The sequence below is a fragment of the Staurois parvus genome, unplaced genomic scaffold (assembly GCF_062004578.1).
Source record: "Staurois parvus isolate SC_StPar_1 unplaced genomic scaffold, SC_StPar_1.0 ptg000625l, whole genome shotgun sequence".
NCBI lineage: Eukaryota > Metazoa > Chordata > Amphibia > Anura > Ranidae > Staurois > Staurois parvus.
In genome coordinates, this window is record NW_028318421.1 from 412,495 (window position 1) to 433,916 (window position 21,422).

Below are 21,422 nucleotides of genomic sequence, written 5' to 3' on the forward strand. Positions count from 1 at the left end.
CTGAGAGAAGAGAAATAGAGCGGATAGACAAAACAGAATTATGGGAGGAATTAGAGAGGAGAGGACTGACAGAAGAGAAGTAGAAGGGACAGGACTGACAAAAAAGAAGTAGAGGGGAGAGGACCTAAAGAAGAGAAGTGAGGGGAGTGGACAAACAGAAGAGAAGTAGATGGGTGAAGACTGAGAGAAGAGAAATAGACAGAATTATGAGAGGAGTTGAAGAGGATTTGACCGCCAGAGGAGTAGGGCTGAGAGGAATGACAGAAAAGAAGTAGAAGGGAGAGGAGTGACAGAAGACTGGAGGGGAGAGGAGTGACACACCGCTCCTCCTTCTCTCCCAGGGAGGGTGAGTAGTGCGATCAGGTTACACAGCTCGCTATGGAGCAGCCAAGCAAGCTGCACACTGCAATAGCAGTAGAGGGGGTGAGGGACAGGTCACAGGAAAGATCCAAGCTGCTGCCTCTAGTCCTTCTCTCGTCAGTCCTTCTCTCGTCAGTCCTGCTGTCCTAGTGATCCTGGGCACTTTATATTAGGGGGAGTCTCCAGGATCTATGGTATCCCTCTAGAGTGGCGTGGTGATGACAGCTGGCTCTCTAGGAAGGCATGTGCTGCCATTTCTTGTAGCCTACACGTGAACTTGGACTACATGAAGTTGCCGGCTGGTCCAGCTCTGGTGATCGGAGGGTAGTTGGGGTGTGGAGCCAAGTTGGATGCCCCCCATGTGAAGGGCTACGAGGAGAGGAGGTCGGAGTGGCCATGGCCCCGGTTTAGGTAGTCTGCTGGCTGTGTTGGCCAACCCGCTGTTCTAGATGCTCCTCGGGGCGTCCTGGCTGTGCACCTCTAAAGGACCTCAGAAAGCATCTAAAGGGGAGGAGGAGGAGAGGAGACGGGAGAGGAGACGGGAGAGGAGAGAAGAAGGCGAGGAGATGGATGAGTCGTCTCTGCTGGATTTGCTGGAGTGCTCGGTGTGTCTGGAGAGGCTGGATACCAGCGCCCGGGTCCTGCCGTGCCAGCACACCTTCTGCCGCCGCTGCCTGCAGAGCATAGTCAGCTCCAGGAACGAGCTGCGCTGCCCGGAGTGCCGCATCCTGGTGGAGTGTGGAGTGGATGATTTACCGGCCAACATCTTACTGGTCCGCCTGCTGGATGGCATACGACAGAGACCTCGGAGCACCCCCACCGGGAGTCCCACGGCGAGCAGCAACAACAGCAACAACTGTGGGAGCCCGGGGTGCTCTGCTACTGGGGGCAGCACTACCGCACCCCCACACCATGCTGCCTGCACCCCGAGTCTGAGGGATCTGGCTGCTGCTAGTCAGAATGCCCTCCTGCTGGCCAAGGTACGTCCACTTTCCGGGACTCGCTGCACCTGTTCTGGGGATGGAACCAAGGCGGCTTGGGTTTCACAATTGCTGCCCGTCCAGACCCTGCTATTTATAGAGACTGCTAGAGAGGCATGACACTTTCTGCCCATCTGATCACAGGATCACACAGCTGGGCGTAGAGACCAATCAGCTTCTAGCTTCTGCTTCTGCAGTTACAGGTCGAAAATGAAAGCTGGAAGCTGATTGCACAGCTGCCGCAGTCTTAATAAATGCTCCTCAAGGTCTGTGCGCTTTGCCAATAATAATGCTCATCCTTTGTGGCATGTCATTCCATTGATGGCGGAAAGTTGAGGCTTGGCTCTTTTTCCATAGTTACAGGGGTCCATGTTGAACCAGTAAGTATGTATGTGCCATACCTGTGGGATCCCCATGGAAATCGCAGTAGTAGACAGCACTTCTCCAGCGATTTCCACTAGCTTCCAGTCTCCATGGCAAGCAGCTGCTCTCCTGCTTACTGGACACAGGAGGTCACTTGCGCAGTACAGGTGCCATTTAGGGAACACTTTATGTTTTGTTAACCACTTGCCCTCCAGAGGATTTACCCCCTCCCCCTTCCTGACCAGGCCATGTTTTGCGATATGGCGCTGTGTTACTTTAACTGACAATTGTGTGGTCATGCAACATTGCGCCCAAATTAAATTTATGTCCCCTTTTTCCCCACAAATTGAGCCTTCTTTCGGTGGTATTTGTTCACTTCTGCATTTTTTTAATTTTTTCACTATAAACAAAAAAAGACCAATAATTTTGAAAAAAAACAAAATTTTTTTACTTTTTTCTATTAAACATGTCCAGTAAAAAAATTTAAAAAATCAAATGTCATCATAAATTTAGGCCAAAATGTATTCTGCTACCTGTCTTTGCTAAAAAAAAAATCCCAATACGTGTAAATTAATTGGTTCACATGAAAGTTATAGCGTCTGCAAATGGCGGTATAAATACTGGAATTTATTATTTATTTATTTATACTAGTAATGGCGGTGATCAGCGACTTATAACGGGACTGCAGCGGGCATTATGACATTAACTGACACTGGCATCCCCAGTGACACCAATACAGTGATCAGTGCTAATAAAAAGCACTGACACTGTACTAATGACACTGGGCAGGAAGGGGTTAACATCTGGAGTGATCAAAGGGTTAACTGTGTGCTGTGTGTTTTGCTATGGGCTGTGCTTTACTATGCAAGCACGCTGCTTTGTATGGCTCTGCTATGCAGTATGCTGGAGCTGACAGGGGAGAGATCTGTATTGTTTACATACAGACTTCTCCCCCATCAGTGATACTTGGCGATCGCTAGGTGCCGGCGGGGAATAACCAGCTAGGACCCGGTGATAGACAGCTGAAGCCGCCAATGGCTCATGCCCCCTATTTGGAAATACAAAATCACATATATATATAAATGAATTTGTGCAGCTCTGCCACCCTGCAGCATTACTTCTGCTATAGGTCTGTCGGGAAGTGGTTAATGAATGCAAAGAATTCTATGACTGGACAAGGTGAAGAGGAGGGTGACATCATGATGCCCACCTCATCCAAGCAGAGATTGCTTCACTGAGAAAATGCAAAGTGTTCTCTAAATGGCACCCATGCCCACTGAGTGACCTCTTGCGTTCAGAAAGCAACTGCTTGGCACTGGACCCAGAGGCTAGTGGAGATTACTGGAGTAGTGGTGTCTACTATGGTGATTTCTGGTTTCCACATAGATCCCACAATTATGGTTTCTGCTTTGTTATATTGGCCCAAGCTGTAAAAATGATCATACTTAGGCTGCTTTCACACTAATCTGCGTTTCTTTCACTTTTGCATTAAGTGCCTGGTCATACCGGTGCGATTTCAGGTGCGATTTGGAAATTGAAATCACATCTAATGTATGTGAATGTCAGCGTCTTAACATTTGTGATTTGCTGCAGCGTGATTTCAAATGTAGTTCTTGCATCAATTTTTTTTTCAATTTTTTTGTTGCGATTTCACATACAAAAAATATAATGGAAATTGTTGAAAATCTTCACAAGTAGCCATAAAGTCCTCAGAAATTGCGCTGAAATTGCACACAAAACGCACGATTTTAAATCGCAATGGTGTGACCGGTGAGTAAACAAAGCAGAAGAAAAACGCACGACCATAAAATCAATTCTTCACACTGATCAGTGGTGGGTACGCTGCATTTTGCAAAATTCTGCTTGCTGCATCTTTGGTGTGGTAAAAAAACACATACCAAACAGGCACCTTCCATTGAAATGAATGGAAACTGTATCAAAAACGCTGTAAAAACACACACCTGCGGTTGCATTTTCAGTGTGTTTTTTGAGTCATGTGTTTCACAGGTGCAAAAAGCAGCAGAAATGCGGCAAAAATGCAAATGCTTTTTTACTTCATTTTTACAAGGAAAAAGTGTGACTGTAGCCTAAAACATCAATAAAAAAGTATATATAAACCCAAATACACACATTGTATATATTGCAGCTTGCTAGTCTTAGTAGTTTTTTTTTTTTTTTTTTTCAAGCTTTTGTCCACCAACCTTTCAGTAACACATTTCCTGTCCAAGGTGACAACGCTCATTCATTGTACTGTGTCTATGGAGGAGCAGAGTCATCACCCTAGGTTACTCTCTTGATTTGAATCACAAACACTCCCCCCTTTCCCCACCTCTAACAGTGAGGTGTGTGCTCTGTAGAATATTGTTTGCTATATAAGTTCAGTGCACAGGAAGTTACAAGGACATTGGAATTCTGGTGGGATCATTGGGTATTTATCTGTCTTTGTAGAATATGTACATAGCCTGAAACATTCTTCGGACTGGTAAGCTGCAGTGTATTAAATGTTTGTTCTTGGGTTTAGATACACTTTAACTATTTAGCTAATACTGCAGATTTTTCTTCTTGGCAAGACAGAGTGAGCCTGTATTTGGGTCAATGACTCTCAGAAGAGTAACTATACAAAGCTCTGCCAATTGTGCAGTTGATCAGTCAATCTAATGGTGGCCACACACGCTTTGATTTTTTTTAATTCGAGCAATGTGCGATTTGAAACGATTGAATAGCCATAATGTCCCTGATTGCTTTTGACTCAGTTTAGATTTGATCAAAATGAGTTGAATGGTCAGAGCAGAAAATGATTGATTGTCTTGCGTTGATCAATGCTTTGTTCATGAATTGAATTGTTTCTTTCACTCAGAAGATGAGATTGTATAGTGAAAATGCAGATGTGATTATTAACAAATGTAACTTCCAACTATCCAAATTCACTTCCGCTGTGTGTATCATATCTATTAAATGGGATATCAGCTATAGATTGATTCGTTTTCAAGAGAGATTGATCAGAAAAGAAAACAATTCCTTACTGAAGTGTGTATGGCCACCATAAAGGTGGTCACAAATGCATCAACATCATTCAGTTGAAGAATCATCAGACTCTCTGTTTCATAGGCTTAGTGAGCTTTTGATTGAATATGCTGCTGTTCAGTCGTGGTGGAATTCTATAGATCATTTCTGATCAAATGAATAAATTTTTGTGCGTGTGTCATGATATAGGTCAGTTAAGTTATTGTTTTCAATAGATTGAAAATACAATGCATCAACAGCAACACAGTATGTGCTGCATTGTTCAGGTGACTGCATTTTGCTCATAGACATTACAGTTAACACTGCCTTGATGAATATGTCTGGCTAGTCTAATACTAGGAGCATATGGACCAGTAATACTCAACCTGTGGCCCTCAGAGCCCTCTGATGTGGCCCCCGACCTCAAACCAGGGAAGCACACTTTTATTATATTCTGTGGGTTTGGTTCTCTTTCAGAAATTGCACCACACCAACAAGATATTGCCAAAAGTATTGGGACAACACTCCAAATCATTGGTTTCAGGTATTCCAATCACCTCCATGGTCACAGGTATATAAAATCAAGCACCTAGGCATGCAGACTGCTTCTACAAACATTTGTGAAAGAATGGGTCACTCTCAGGAGCTCAGTGAATTCAAGCGTTGTACTGTGATAGGTTGCCACTTGTGCAATAAGTCCATCCGTGACATTTCCTTGTTACTAAATATTCCACAGTCAACTGTTAGTGGTATTATAACAAAGTGGAAGCAACTGGGAACAACAGAAACTCAGCCATGAAGTGGTAGGCCACGTAAAATGACAGAGAAGGGTCAGTGCATGCTGAAGCACACAGTTGCAGAAGTCACCAACTGTCTGCAGAGTCAATAGCTAAGGACCTCCAAACTTCGTGTGGCCTTCAGGTTAACACAACAACAGTGTGTAGAGAGCTTCATGGAATGGGTTTCCATGGCTGAGCAGCTGCATCCAAGCCTTACATCACCAAGGGCAATGCAAAGTGTCGGAATGCAGTGGTGCTGGACTCTAGAGCAGTGGAGACTTGTTCTCTGGAGTGATGAATCACACTTCTCTGTCTGGCAAACCAATGGACATGTCTGGGTTTGGCGGTTGCCAGGAGAACAGTAATTGTCTGACTGCATTGTGCGAAGTGTAAAGTTTGGTGGAGGGGGGATTATGGTGTGGGGTTGTCTTGCAGGGATTGGAATTGGGCTTGGTCCCTTAGTTCCAGTGAAGGGAACTCTTAAGTTGTCAGCATAGCAAGACATTTTGGACAATTTCATGCTCCCAACTTTGTGGGAACAGTTTGGGGATGGCCCCTTCCTGCTCCAACATGACTGCGCATCAGTGCACAAAGCAAGGTCCATAAAGACATGGATGAGCAAGTTTGGGGTGGAGGAACTTGATTGGTCTGACCAGAATCCTGACCTCAACCCGACAGAACATCTTTGGGATGAATTAGAGTGGAGACTGAGAGCCAGGTCTTCTCATCTGACATCAGTGCCTGACCTCACAATTGGAGGAATGGTCAAATATTCCCATAGACACCCTCCTAAACCTTGTGGACAGCCTTCCCAGAAGAGTTGAAGTTGTTATAGCTGCAAAGGGTGGGCCAACTCAATATTGAACCCTACGGACTAAGATTGGGATGCCATTACAGTTCATGTGCGTGTAAAGGCAGGCGTCCCAACACTTCTGGCAATATAGTGTATAATAGAAGTCTATGGGAAAGCACAGCTAACTTGCATGAAAGCCGCAGGTGCACCTTGCTGCACCCATGGTGCGGGTAAACCTCGGCACACCCGTGTGAAAGCAGCTTCGTAGGGTGCTCAGTACAACAAGGGCTTGTTTACATTTGCCATTTGAGGGGTAGTAAAACCCCATAGTTGGGACATGTTTTTACTAGGGTTTCACCGATACATTGTTTTTTTTTCCTGGCGAGTACAATTACTGATACTTGTACTCAAGTACTTGCCTATACCAATTACTGATACCTTAGTGGTATCATGGGAATGGGCTCAAATCGCACTGCAAAGAATTGGAGAGAATTTGAATAGGAATGCGGTGTGATTTCTGTCCAAATCACATGCAGTTTCCCCGTAGGTGCAGTGTAACTTGCAGTGCGATTTGAGCCATTCACTTTACATGGCGAAACCACATGTAATTCAGAGAGGAATCACACCGCTTTCCTGTTCAAATCCTCTCAATTTTCCTCCTACAAGCACTGAAAGCTGGCTTCTCCTCCTCTTCCTTCCACCAGCATTCTGCGGCTCCAGGAGGAAAATATTCATTAATCATTATAATGTTCAATATTCTGAACCATTTCATTTCATTGTGGTCCACGACCGGTTTCCAAATCACTCAAGTGACCCTCACTCTTCAAAAGGTTGATCACCCCTGATATAAACTATTTTTAGGTATGCAATCACAATACTACAGTCGCTAGTAGTTGGGATCGATCACTGCACATTTGGAACAAATTATCCCTTTTAGAAAGAGCCACACAAGCAGCAAGTAGTAGCTTGTAATAGCGATTAATAGCACACATTTGGAGCAATTATTGGTGATTTGCTACTACATGCTATAAGTGTTCCCCACCCCATAGGGAGCCATTTGTTACATACGTGTAGCAGTCAATTACTACTAGCCATTAATCTCTAGAGATTTTACTAGTGCAGTCACACTACTAAAACCATCCGTGTGTTCCTTGCCTGATTTTCATCTTGATTGAAATTCGATGTGTGGTGGAAATTCGATGTGTGGTGGAAATTCGATGTGTGGTGGAATGTTGAATTGGAGTATTCTGATATCATAGATCTCCTAACTGGAACCTGCTACAAACCATGACATTTTGTACCTCATGTATATAAAGATCTCCACGCTTGTACAGAAACTGACATGTTTAATATTTATGTCTCTTGTTCATGTGATGACAGTTATGCTTTTTTTATGGGATTATTGAAAAGAAAGTCATTTGTGTTGAAGATATGGTCTCACCTTGATATAAAATGTTTCTTGATTTTTTTAAACATCCTGCTACTATTACATACATACTTACCTAACGCCAGTCAAAATATTTTTTGTTGTTTTGGATAGAGTGGGGAATGTTTAGAACTTCTTTTAGGCTAGGTTCACACCTATGCAGTTTGCGTTTGATTCGTTTCTGCAGTACTTTTTACAGTGAATTTTGCATTTTTGCACATGCGTTTTGCGTTTTTTTTCCAACTTGTTGCTGGGCAGATTAAAACGCAAAACGCATCAAAAATTTCTGCAGCGTCTCCATTGAAGTCTGTTGAACCAAAAACGCAACATTTTGCATTTAGAAAAGTTCCTGACCCTTTCCAAAAACCGCGACGATGTGAACATGTCCCATAGGAAATCATGTTAACTGGACTGCTGTGCGGTTCTGCAAAATGCAATGTAAAACGCATAGGTGTGAACCTACATGGTTTACTTCTTTTACTCCAGGATAAACGAATATTATCTAAATACAAGAGATGTGTATTCCTATTTTGAATCTTGGTGTGCTTTGTGTATTACTTCCAGATATGTGCAGAAATCCAGTGTGAAACTTTCCCTTTGTTCAGGAACTTCCTGTAATAAAGACCGGTCACTGCTGCTCTCTTTCCTTGTGCTGGGTGATTGGTCTTGTCTCCGCCCCTCCTGTAGCTTTCTGTGGGCAGCCTGTAATAGGTGGAGCCAGCTGGATCCTTCCCACAGCTCTGATCTCTACACAGAATATGTACAACATAGCAATGATGTCACAGCCACTTATAATAATATATAGGGGTTTATAAAAGCATTTGGTGCATACACAGTGGATTTATATATTTTGTGGCTATTATGGGACTGTAGGCAGTATTCTTTAATCTATACAATAAAGACCACAACTCTTATTGTTTTGGTGCTAACTTGGCCACAGCCATTTTATTATTGGTTTAAATATCATTCTTTATAATAACACTTTATTTTTTACATATTAGCTTACTACTAATTGTAAAACATTATTACTTCAGTTAATCGTACTCAAAAACCCCAACTTAGTCACTACGACTCAAGCTGTACTTATTAACACTTATTAACCATACTCATTAACCATACAACTCTTTTCAATTTACATACTTACGTATTTTACAATCAGCAAATATGATACTTACCTATAATAATTGGCCACGACGAAGAGGGGCGGGTAGGAGGGGGCACCACAGATGCCTGCCAGGTTTCTGAAATTTCTGTTAATGGGCCTCCTTTTTATAGCCCTCTCCTCTCTCCAATTCTTCTCCCTATTGGTCACTTCTTCCTTCCAGGAATGTCCAGGTGTAGTGGGGGGCTAAAAACTCCCAATTCTAGAATCTTCCCCATTATATCATATACCCTGGGGGGGGGGGGGGGGTTAACATTTCACAGGTGTAGTGGGGGGCTTAAAACTCCTTTTTTCTAGAAGCTTCCTCATTATACTGATATATCATGGGGGAACGTGAAACTTTGAATGGTTTTTTCTCCTCCTCATACCAGTGGGGGGACTAAAAACCCTTCTGACCTTCTAGAATGTTCCCCCACTGTATTTTACAGTGGGGGGCTTGAAACCTTATTTCCCTGCGACAGTCCCATAACAAAAGGAGGGGCCCTTATTTATTTCCCCTTTCTTTTCCTAAGGAATACATTTAAATTAAAAAAAAAAAAGTTTTTGTGTCCAGACTGTGCAGAGGTCAGCTTTAAATTTTGCTTTTTGTGGAGATTTCCCCACAGTGATAACCAAGAAAAATCTGACAGAGGCTCTAATCCTTTCTGACCCTAGCTTCACATCTATGCGGGTGGTACCACTGTGGATCCGCACGAAAATCCGTGCAGCCTCACCACCCACACAGAGAAATGCGGACCCGCGGGTGGGCGCCATTAATTCTAATGGCACGCCGCATGCACTGGAAAACGTAACCGTACTGGGAACCGAGGTTCCCGTGCGGGCTGCGTTTTCCAAAGAAGTACAGGGACTTCTTTCCCTGCGTGTCACGGGCATGGGAGTCCTTTCAAATGAATGGGCTCTTGTGCCCATGCAAAACGCAGCCCACACTGCTGCATAGATGTGAACCGGGGGTGAGTCTAGGTTAACCTCCCTAACGGTATTCCTGAGTGTAGCTCGGGGTATAGTTTCAGTACCAAAAGCGGTAACCCCGAGCTACACTCGAGAATACCATGCAGCGTTGCTCAGGGATTCCCTGCAGCACTTACCTTGTCCTGCCCCTCTCGCGATGCGTCCCCTGCCATCTCTTCCGGCCGATGCCGGCATCCGTCTTCCGGGTTCCGGTCCCTGCGAGCGACATACAGGGGCCGGAACCGGCGGGAAATTTGAAGATTTTAAAAACTGACATTCACTAATACACTAAAATCACATAGTAAAACATTACTGTTTCAAAGCATTTCACATACATTTTGTCCCTAGTGCTTTGTCCTGTGCCCTGCCTGCATTTTTACTGTTCTTTCTGCCTAGAAACTTAGAAAAGTCCATGGGGTCCAAAAAGCGTCCCTTTATGTCAAACACGGTTTTAGACCAGCTAGAGAACAGCGATAGTAAATCAGAACCACTTGCAGAATTGAGTGATAATGATTCGTGGGGAAATTCGTCATCAGACACTGAAAATGATTTTGCGACTTTGCTCAGTGATGTGAGAACTTGGCGCTATATTTCAAATTTCAGTGTTTTTGGTTTGATTATATTATTGAATTTAATTTTTTTTATTATATTATATTATTTTTTATGATTATTTATTATATTATAATTTATGATTTCGTGTTTCAAGTTTTATCATACCCGGAATGTTTACTAGACTCTTGTTCGGACAGATTTCAGTGAGTTATTCCTAAAAATTACAGGCCTACAATAAAAAAACAACATATTTCCATGCAAAAAAATGTACCGCATTCAGCACAGAAATATGGACATAATCATAGCACTAGGGAGGTTAAGCAATTTTTTTCTAGCATACTAGTGTGCACGAATAGTTTGAGGACTACATGTGGCTCTTGACAGCCTTCAGTATGGTTTTTAAAATCCTCTCATCAGGTCCCAGTATCTTTCTGTGTAAACACCTGCTGCAGTAAAACACTACAATAGAATTAAAGTGACAGTTCACCTATATGCAGATTGGATGCGGTTTGAACCGCATCCAATCCACATGACATGTGAAATACCATTGCTTCCTGTGGTGCCTGTTCACACATGTCCTTTGCATGGCCAGTGCTGATTCAGTGTGGTTTGAAAAAGAATCATGTACAATTTCTGAGAAGTGCCTTCAGGTTCAGGTGCGGATTACAGACTATTGACTTCTATGGGAACAGTTTCTAAACTGCATATGTGTGAACAAGATAAAATCCTGAGCTAAACCTGTCCTGAACCTGATGCAAATCTGACATTAACCTGTGAACAACTACTATATCAATTAGGTTCAGGACAGGATTACCTCAGGATCTTATCCTGTTCACACATATGCGGTTTAGAAACTGTTCCCATCGAAGTCAATAACCTGTAATCCGCACCTGAACCTGAAGGCACTGCTCAGAAATCGTACATGACTCTTTTTAAAACCGAACTGAATCCGCACCGCCAATGCACGAGATATATGTGAACAGACACCATAGGAAGCAATGTTTTTTCACATGTCATGCGGTTTGGATGAGGTTCAAACCGAATCCAGTCCGCATATATGTGAACCGGCACTTACACTAACTGTTCTTAAAAATATTTACTCCCCTGCCCTCCTACCTATCCTGCTGAAACTGTGCAATAAAGATCTATGTACTTACCTATTTTTAAGGTAGATTCACATTAGATGCGGTGAAACTACGTTGGGAAGCTATTCCAGTGCAGTCCCACCGCACTCCCACCACAAGAAAAGGAAATATGCATTGCCTCCCATGTGTTGCAGTGGTGTGCATGTGCACTGAAAAAAGTACTGCATGCAATCACTGCACGCCAGCTAATGGATCTTTATAGAAGATCACTGTTTGACATTTCAATAAAGTTTGTTTAAAGAAAGAAAAAAAAAATGGATTGGCACATCAGCACTGCTGGCAACCGCAAAGCACACCATCTGCTGCTTTGTAACTCAACGGCTGGTGTGAATGAACCCTTAATCCGCTCTGGTCTGGTATATTGATCCGGCATCTCTGTGTAAAGCTGACCATAGATGGGGAGAATTTTGAATGAAAATTCTTAGGAAAAGAATGTTCTAAGAAAGTATGTTTGTTTTTCTAATCATTAGTGGGTCAAATTTACATTCATTTTCGACCACATTGATGAGAAAATTCAAAAGATCAGGATGGAAAGTTTTGATCAAATTTCTAACATTGTATGTGGCTGTTGTTTGGTAAAGTCCATTCATTCCAAAATTAAATGTTAAAAGCAAACAAAATCTTTTGAACAATGTTTAAATGTTCTGAGAATTTTCGTACAAATTTTCCTAAAACTTTTCAGAAGAATGTTCGTTCAAAATTGTATCCATCTATGGCCTGCTTACGAAAGCACTCAACAATGACTGTGAATTCTGGGAGGACAACACTTATAGGCTCCTATAGCCCTCCTCTGCCCCGCTTCCACAGCTTACTGACACAGGGGAACCAAAGCTGCAGGATCATATGACCAAAGCGGACTAAAAAAAGGTAAGTATACAAATCTCATTTACACAGGGTAGGCAGTATAGGAATGGGGAGGAAGGAAAGAACTTTTAATTAGAAATTGTTAAGCCGGCCATATATGGGTCGAATTTTGAAAGAATTTTCTTTCAAAAATCATTTGTAAGAATTATTTTTTACATTTCGCACCATTAGTGGGCCACAGCAATGACCGATTTTTAAGTGAACATCGAATCTGAGTGATTGGGCATGTTGGAAATTTGTTTTAAAATGAACGAATTTCTAATCATTGATGGGAGAATCATGTCTTAAATGTAATCAAAAAAGAAATGAGCTGTGAGCTGTGACCTGGAAAGAAAAGAAAATTCTTGGCCATGAAAATTCTTTTCTGTAGCAACATGACGTGAAAATAAAGGCTTGGTTGGTCGAATTTAGAAATCAAAATTAAGTAAAGGTTTCCTCAGTATGTATCCTGTAAGGTGATTAGTAGACCTAAAGTTAGAGTACATCATTCTCACCTAGGTACCACCTCCTCTGCCCCACTGCCGCAGCTTTCTGACATAGGGGAACCAGAGCTGCAGGATCACGTGACCAGAGCGGACTAAAAAAGGTAAGTATACAAATCTTTTTTACACAGGGTAGGCAGTATAGGAATGGGGAAGAAGGAAATAACTTTTTTTAGGAATTATTAAGCCGGCCATACATGGGTTGAATTCCAAAAGAATTTTCTTTCGAAAATCCTTTCTAAGAATTTTCGGTAGAATTTTGCACCATTACTGGGCCACAGCAACGACCGGTTTTTGAACGACCATCGAATCTGAGTGATTGGGCATGTTGGAAATTTTTTGAAAAACAAATGAATTTCTAATCAGTGATGGGTGAATCATGTGTGAAATGTAATTGAAAAAGAAATGAGCATGAGCTGTGACCTGGAAAGAAAAAGCCTTGGTTGGTAGAATTTTAAAATTAATGGTGGCACCATCGGATTACAAAATGCACAAAATGTCTGATTTTCTGAAGAAAATTTGTTCAGAATTAGACCCACGTATGGCCTGCATTAGTGTTAGGCAGGAATTCCACTTTAACTGTGGTGAAAATGCTGCACTACTGAAGTTTTTGGGTGATAGTCCACTTTACCTAACAATAAACATTTACAGGGGGTAGGAATTTATGAAAACTAGTCAAGACAGAATCTGGAGCAGTTGAGCATGGCAACCATTCAGCTTCTGTCTTCAACTTGTCCAGTTATGCTGGCCATACAGCAGCAGAATTTAGTTGATATTTTGTGTTTCAAGGAAGCTTGATCTTCTAATTTATAGTAGAGTAAAACCAGTATTCCTTTTTGTACTCAGTGAGAATGAAATTCAAAGGAGTGGGATGGAACTTTTTTGTTAAACAATCGAATTGCTAACTGTGCATGTGGTTTTCATTGGGGAAAGTCCATTCACTCCAAAATTTAATGTTAAGAGCAAACAAAATTTTAAAGTGCTATTGAACGTCAAGTTATTGAAAGTACTGAGAATTTTCGTACAAATATTCACATAAACGTTCCTTTGACAATCTACTAGTATAGACTTTGCAAATTAGGGGTAGAAACGGATTGGTTGCCATGTACTCCACATTCTGCCTGCTTCAGTGTTGATAAATTCCCCTCAAAGTATTTTTATCAGACATTAGGGGTTGATTTACTAAAACTGGAGAGTGAAAAATCTGGTGCAGCTTTGCAGAGAAACCAATCAGCTTCCATTTTGTTTGTCAAAGATTAATTGAACAAACTGAAGTTAGAAGTTGATTGGCCACCATGCACATCTTCACCATATTTTGCACTTTCCAAATATTAGAATATCACTGTTTGGTGTCATTTTAATGCAAGTCTGCTTGATTTCCTTTACAGCATGGCTGTAAAAACAGTCACAGTGTAAAAACACTGTACTGCTAGGGTGACGGTATGTAAAAAAATAAATAAAGCCATAAATAAATAAATATAAAAATAAATAAATAAATGAAAATGTAAAAAAAACTTTGTTTTACATTTTTTACCAAAAAAGGTAGCAGAATACATTTTGGCCTAGATTTATGAAGAAAGATTATTTATTTGCAAAAGTGTATAAGAAAAATACTTAAAAAAAAAAAAAAATTGTCTTTTTTCATGTATATAGGAAAAAAACCCAGTGGTGATTAAATACCTCCAAAAAAAATCTCTGTCTAAATAAAAATGATAAAAATTTTGTTTGGGTACAGTGTTGCATGACTGAGTAATTGGCATTCAAAGTGTGAGAGCGCTAAAAGCTGAAAATTGGCCTGGACTGGAAGGGAGTGGAAGTGTCCGGTCTTGAAGTGGTTCAATCAACTTTTGTCTAGCTAGGTGGTGCTCGCAAGGCCACCTACAACTCAGATTTCAGCTAACTGGGAGGGAATGGCCCAAAATTTGAGCCATCTATGGGTAGCCTAATTGAGAATCACTTGTGATCTTTGTGGAGATGTTATCTATAGCAACCAAATGGTTTCCAACTGCTAATTTTCAACCTCTGCTTTGGAAAGGATCTGTTGATATGGTCTTCATTTCTTATTTCTCTATTTTTATACTGTAGAGCATCCATTTTCAGCCAGGGTTCAGTGGAATCCTAGGGTTCCTGCAGAGGTTGGCAGGGGTTCCTTGAGCTGTAGCCGATTGACCTCCAGTTTGATGGTCCCTGCATAGTGTCTGGGAAGAGCCAGCTAAATGACACTATGATCTTTTTTAGTTGGTGGCATTCTGTTCACAAGTGTAAAAGGAGCATTGTTCAGACTGGTCTCTACTGAATTGGTTTTAGTAGGGGGTTCCCAAGGACCTGAGAATTATTTTCAGGGTTCCTCTGGGGTGAAAAGGTTGTGAAAGGCTGCTGTAGGATTTCTCCACTAGATTGTTGCAGGTGTACCAGTATATTCCATTTTGTCAGCTACAGAAAATATGGTAAAATATAAAGAATAGCTCCAAGGCCACTGGGCAGCACAGTAGCCAAATGGGTAGCACTTCTGCCTGGCAGTACTAGGGTCCTTGGTTTGAATCCCAACCAAGGTACCACCTGCCTGGAGTTTGCATGTTCGTCCTCCCCGGGTACTTCGGCTTCCTCCCACACTCCAAAGATATGCTGGTAGGTTAATTGGCTCCTGTCTAAATTGGCCCTAGTATTTGTATGTATGAATGTAAGTTAGGGACTTTAGATTGTAGGCCCCTTGAGGGTTAGGGACTGATGTGAATGTATAATATATATGTAAAGGGCTGCGTAAATTGATGGTGCTATAAAAGTACCTGTAATAAATAAGGTTGTGCAGGCATTTGTACCCGTATGTGTAAAGTATCTCAGCATTGAGTTTAGATCTCTTGTAGAAGCACAGTGGCTTGCTTTCACACAATGACATTTGGGAGCTACCCTGTTACATCTGCTAACAGCATACTTAACACATACCACATGTTTCTCCTACTGACAAGTATATCTGAAATACAAAAATACATGAGCTGCATACTCAAAGAGTCACCCTGCATTGATATCTCTTTTTTATAGCTGACAGCTCCAGTTCACATCTGTCACGTCAGGATAATTTCTCATTACCCAGTGCTGAAAATGGCACAAAAACTGTTGTCTGCTAAACTGTGAAAAGGGGGTTTAACAAAATTTACCTGTCATTTTTTAGCCTGGAAAATCAAATCAGTTAAGCTGGAGTCCTTCTGTTGCCGTGTATTAGTGCACATTATGCAACATGTTAAAGTGCATTTCGTTAATGAAGCCTGTTCATTCGAATGGACTGCCTAATGCACCAAGGCACACCAGAAAAGTTGCATGCACTATATTATAGTGGTGCACCGAAATGAAAATTCTGGTACCGAAACAGAAAATTCAAAATGCACTTGGCCGAAAACCAAAATGCGCAGTTTTTAAAAATGAATATATATTTTTTGGAAAAAAATACACTTTGATTAAAAAAACAAAAAAACCCCCACAATATATACCCCGATTTGTTTTGTAAAATATAAAAGAGGACGTTATGGCGAGTAAATATATACCCAACTTGTCACGCTTTAAAATTATGCACGCTCGTGGAATGGTGTGAAACTGCGATACTTAAAAATCTCCATGGGTGATGCTTCAAAAATTTCTATAGGTTAGTAGTGTAAAGTTACAGAGGAGGTCTAGTGTGAGAATTATTGCTCTTGCTTTGACGCTGGTGGCGATACCTCACGTGTGTGGTTTGAACACCATTTATATATGTGGGCGTGGCCTACATATGCGCTTAAGTTTAATTTTTTTTGTTTTGTTTTTTACACTGTCCCTTTAAAAAAAATTTAATGACTTTTATTCCTATCACAAGAAATGCATGCATCCCTTGTGATAGAAATAATTAGTGACTGGTCCTCTTTATGGAGAGATATGGGGTCTATAAGACCCCACATCTTTCCTCTACATTGTAAAGCATTAGATCAAAAAAGCATTGATCTAGTGCTTTAAAAAAAAAAAAAGGCCGGAACCGGAAGTGACATCGCTCCTATCCTCCAAGAGCATAGAGATGAGTGGAGGCCATCTGTCCTTCACTATTCTCTGTGCCCAGTGCCGGGATTGTTTAATTGTTTCTCGAGTAAGGCTGAGAACTACCAAGCGGCGGCTGGTGGCGGCAGTGGTGGGCAGGCAGCAGTGGTGGCGGGAGGGCGGCGGCCAGGAGTGGGGTTTTTTCAGCACCTGTATCGGTGCTTTTTTTCATATCGGCCGATGACCGAAAGGGGTGTTTTTGGCAAAAACGCTTTGGCCACCGAAATTTTGGTGTATTCCTACTATATTATGTATTCCATTTCCATGCATCTTGGTGCAACACAGATGTGTTGGTAAGGTGCACAAAAGTTTGACACAATTTGAGACCCAGTCAGTCTAGTTTAAAAAGCATAAGAATCCAGGAAATATATACTTTTACTTATAACAAGAGAAACACCCCAAAAAGTCACAACATCATTTTTGCCTGGTTTCTGGGATTTATCCTTCCTTTTCCTGTGGTTGCTGAGAGTTGTTGAAATATATATTTATTATGTCAAAGAGCAATGTGAATAGTGCAGAAATTCACAGCAACCAATCAACATTCATCTTCCACTGTTATAACTGTGCTTAACTAATTTAACGTGAAATCTGTTTGCCATGGGTCACTAACGTTGCTGCACTTTGCAACGCCTTATTAAATCCACCAATTGACTTAAGATCTCTGCTGAAGGGTGACGTTCGGGCAGAGGCAATCACTTAATGTCTTTGACTTAAAGCCCAACTAAGCCCGCCTCTCCTTTACAGCCAAGAAAGCTGCCATCTGAGCCTCTGTTTGATCTACAGTTGTCATGGTACTGCATATGTGATTAGGTCTGACACCGGCAGTTCGGTTGAGGGTACAAGTAATTGAGATAGCCATCAATCGCAGCATACCTTCAATGTAACGGTTTTGGGAAACAGTTAAATCTGTAGTTCCACCTTAAAGACTAAATTCACCTTTTAAAAAAAAATGTTCTGTGCAGTAAAAGGGCCCCATTAATGTAAAGAACGTTGTCCAGCTTGGAAAAAATAAAGTGTAGCTTACATGACCATGAAGGCCAGCTTCTGTACCCCCAAGCCTGACCAAAAAGCTTCCTTTCTTACAGATCTGTCTTGTCCTGGCATCTGGGACACCTTGACTGTTAAGTTCGCATACAGCATAACAGGAATGAGCGTTCTCCTTTGATTAGAAACTGCCATTTTTACAGCGTGCTCTCACTTCCCTTAACCCTTTAACAGTGGAGCTCCTTATTGGCAGTGAACTTACAACTAATGTAGTGGTCACTGGGAATAGACAAGAGATAGGTTCTTTGGGACAGCTTAGGCCTCATGAACACAGGACATTTTTGCCATTTCTCCTGGATGCCTTTTCTGCCAAAAGTGCTGCTGCTCCTGGACACACTGGCAATTTTTTTTTCTGCCTCTTTACTCCCCTGCCTCTAATCGTGTGCATGGATACATAGTCTAACATGCAGGGATGTTTAGAGGCAGAAAAAAAATGTCAGATGCCCCTAAGAATTATGCAGGTTATGTATACAGGGACGTTAGGGCTATGTGACATAACATGACTGATTTTTTAGCAGTAACTTACAACTGCAACATAATTTTTTTTGTCAAGAGAAAAAAAGCAAAAGAAAAAAAAAAAAGAAACAGAACCAGCGCTCACGTCTGTGAGCATCCCAGGAACACAGTAACAGTCACTCGCTGAGATGCAGCCCTCTAAAGATCAGGAAATCTTGATATTACTGGAAGAAAGCAAAAAAGGGGTGCACTCTCCTCATGCATTACCGTGATAAAAAGGAATTTATTAAAAATAACAAAAGTATATACTCACAAACCAAGAGTCAAGTGAACAAATAAGGAACCAATGTGATAGTCCCAGCAAACAGTAGTCTTGCGACAGGGTATGCTAACGCGTTTCGGAAGATGTACTCCCTTCTTCAGAGCTGGGACTATCACATTGGTTCCTTGTTTGTTCACTTGACTTTTGGTTTGTGAGTATATATTTTTATCATTTTTTTTTGTAGCTAGGAAACAATTGAATTACAGGCATTGAAACGTCTGGGTTTCTGCAATCCCAGCAACAGCTTAGTTGCTGAGCAAGTTGCTTTTTGCAACATTTCGAGTTATCTATAGAACAGGGCTTGAAATTTCCACTTGCCTGCTCGCCAATGGTGAGTGGAAATTATGGTGGGGGCGGTTATGTCCCCCAGGGCCGTCTTGCTGAGCAGGCTCGGAGCTCAGGCTGGATCTGTCATTGGCACTGGGAGCCGTCAGACTGCTCAATAGCTGAGCGCAGTGAAAGCAAAGCAAGGAGTGTGTGCTGTGCTCTCTGCCTCCCCCTAGAGTGCAGTACCCGGATCTGTGAGTGAACAACGAAGTACTGCAACTTTTTATGGGGGGTGGTGGTGGTGTGTGTGTGTACGTGTACATGTGTGTGTGTCTGTGTGTGTCTGTGTATGCATGTACAATTGTACATGTGCCTGTACATGTGTGTATCTGTACATGTGTCTGCGTGTATGTACATGTATGTGTGTGTACATGTGTCTGTGTGTGTGTGTGTTTGTGTGTATGTACGTACATGTGTCTGTGTGTACATGTGTCTGTGTATGTATGTACATGTGTCTGTGTGTATGTACATGTGTCTGTGCGTGTGTATTTCTGTGTATGTACATGTATCTGTGTGTATGCGTGTCTGTACATGCCTGTGTGTGTATACATGTGTCTGTATGTGTGTGTGTGTGTACATGTGTCTCTGTGCATGTGTGTGTATGTGTGTGTGAGTGTATGTACATGTCTGTGTGTGTGTACAGGTGTCTCTGTGTGTGTTTGTTGGTGGCGAGTAACTCTAAGGCCTGGCTAGTAGCTCAGGACTTGAAATTTTAAGCCCTGCTAGAAGATACTTGTGTTATCTGCCAGCACTTTGCTTTTGCATAGGTATGCATTGTAGTCATTGACAAAAGCAGTTATGCATCACATCTCTGGCAAAAAGTTTCTTGTATATCAGCATGACTCGTAAAGCATAAAATGATTAAAACCTCTGTTGGGGCATGCCTACGGAGATTCAGTCTTGTTCTTCGTCATTCAAACATATTGAAGGTGAAATTGAAGGATAACCCAACATTTTAGGGCTTGTTCACACCAGCTGGGGGTGAGTTATGCCCTATGTAATATGCCCCCACTAGGGTGTGTTGTGTAGCAGTGGTGCGATGCGTTGCTAAAATTTTCTTTTTTTTTTTTAACTTTATTACAATGTCGCAAAATTACATTTCTTTCAACTCTATACCCTGCAGTATGACGGGCTTCAGTGCAGTGACAGGCCATGCGGTGAGTTGAGCTGCATAGCATATGCAGATATGCTGCATTTCTTTACAGAGCACACCATGTAAGATATGACCAGGACACCTAGAAAACAATTGTCTTTTATGTAGACTTACACTGAGTCTGCGTTGATCTATGCAGATTAATACAGGTCAATCGACATAGTATTCAGCAGCCACTGGAGCAGGATTAGAGGGCAAATCTTTCAATGGGGCACCTGTTCTGTTAAAAATTGTGTACAAGGAGATTTCCTTTCCTTTCCTGTGGTGTGTCTGATATAGTACAAAGGTTTTAAAAATGTAAAAAACTCAAACACTTAAAAAACAAAGTTTATATTTCTGTCTGTGTCCCCTTTATGTAATGGCAAAAATAAAATTGACAGGAATTATAACCTTCTTTTAATCTATCCAAATTGAAAAAATAAATATGGAGTTGTCCCATAATGAGGCGCTTCTGGATTAGAGTTTATAACTTTACCTATACTCTCACTCAGGTTAACCTTACCAAGTCCCCGAAGCATACCTCATTGGGTTGCAAGGTGGAGGAAGCCTCCAAACATCTGAGACGGCCTATCACCTTTATATTTGTCTCAGCAAAAATTACCATTGCCAAGAATTGGAAGTCAGCTATCATACCTTTTGACCAGCTCAAACATAAACTATCCTGGATGATAAACATGCATCTGTCAGTGATATTAAATGACAAAATGAAAGTCTTCAAAAAAGGTGTGGGATATGTGGGTTAAATATCTAACGGGCGACCCATGGATGCTATTCGATTGAGAAACCGTAGCCTCCCTAGCGGTCTGATTATGTCCATATTTCTGTGCTCAAAGTGGTACCTTTTTTTCCATGGAAATATGTAGTTTTTTTATTGTAGGCCTGTAATTTTTAGGAATAACTCACTGAAATCTGTCTGAACAAGAGTCTAGTAAATATCCCGGGTATGTTAAAATTTGAAACTCGAAACCATAAATTATAATATAATCATAAAAAATAATAATATAATAATAAATTTAATTAAATAATATAATCAAACCAAAAACACTGACGTTTGAAATATAGCGCCAAGTTCACACATCACTGAGCAAAGTCGCAAAATCATTTTCAGTGTCTGATGACGAATTTCCCCACAAATCATTATCACTCAATTCTACAAGTGGTTCTGATTTACTATCGCTGTTCTCTAGCTGGTCTAAAACCGCTT

At 41.5% G+C, this 21,422-nt stretch overlaps 1 protein-coding gene across 2 annotated transcripts in view; it reads left to right on the plus strand.

Moving 5' to 3' along the window:
- Positions 1–261: 261 nt before the first annotated feature.
- SH3RF3 (SH3 domain containing ring finger 3) overlaps positions 262–21,422 on the plus strand; it is a 565,551-nt gene continuing 544,390 nt past the window's right edge. Inside the window, exon 1 of one of the 2 annotated variants that reach the window (XM_089693335.1) lies at positions 262–1,340. In XM_089693335.1, coding sequence (XP_089549461.1) covers positions 810–1,340 — 531 coding nt within the window. In that variant the 5' untranslated portion in view covers positions 262–809. The remainder of the gene's footprint in view (positions 1,341–21,422) is intronic. The other variant, XM_089693336.1, reaches the window with a different exon arrangement.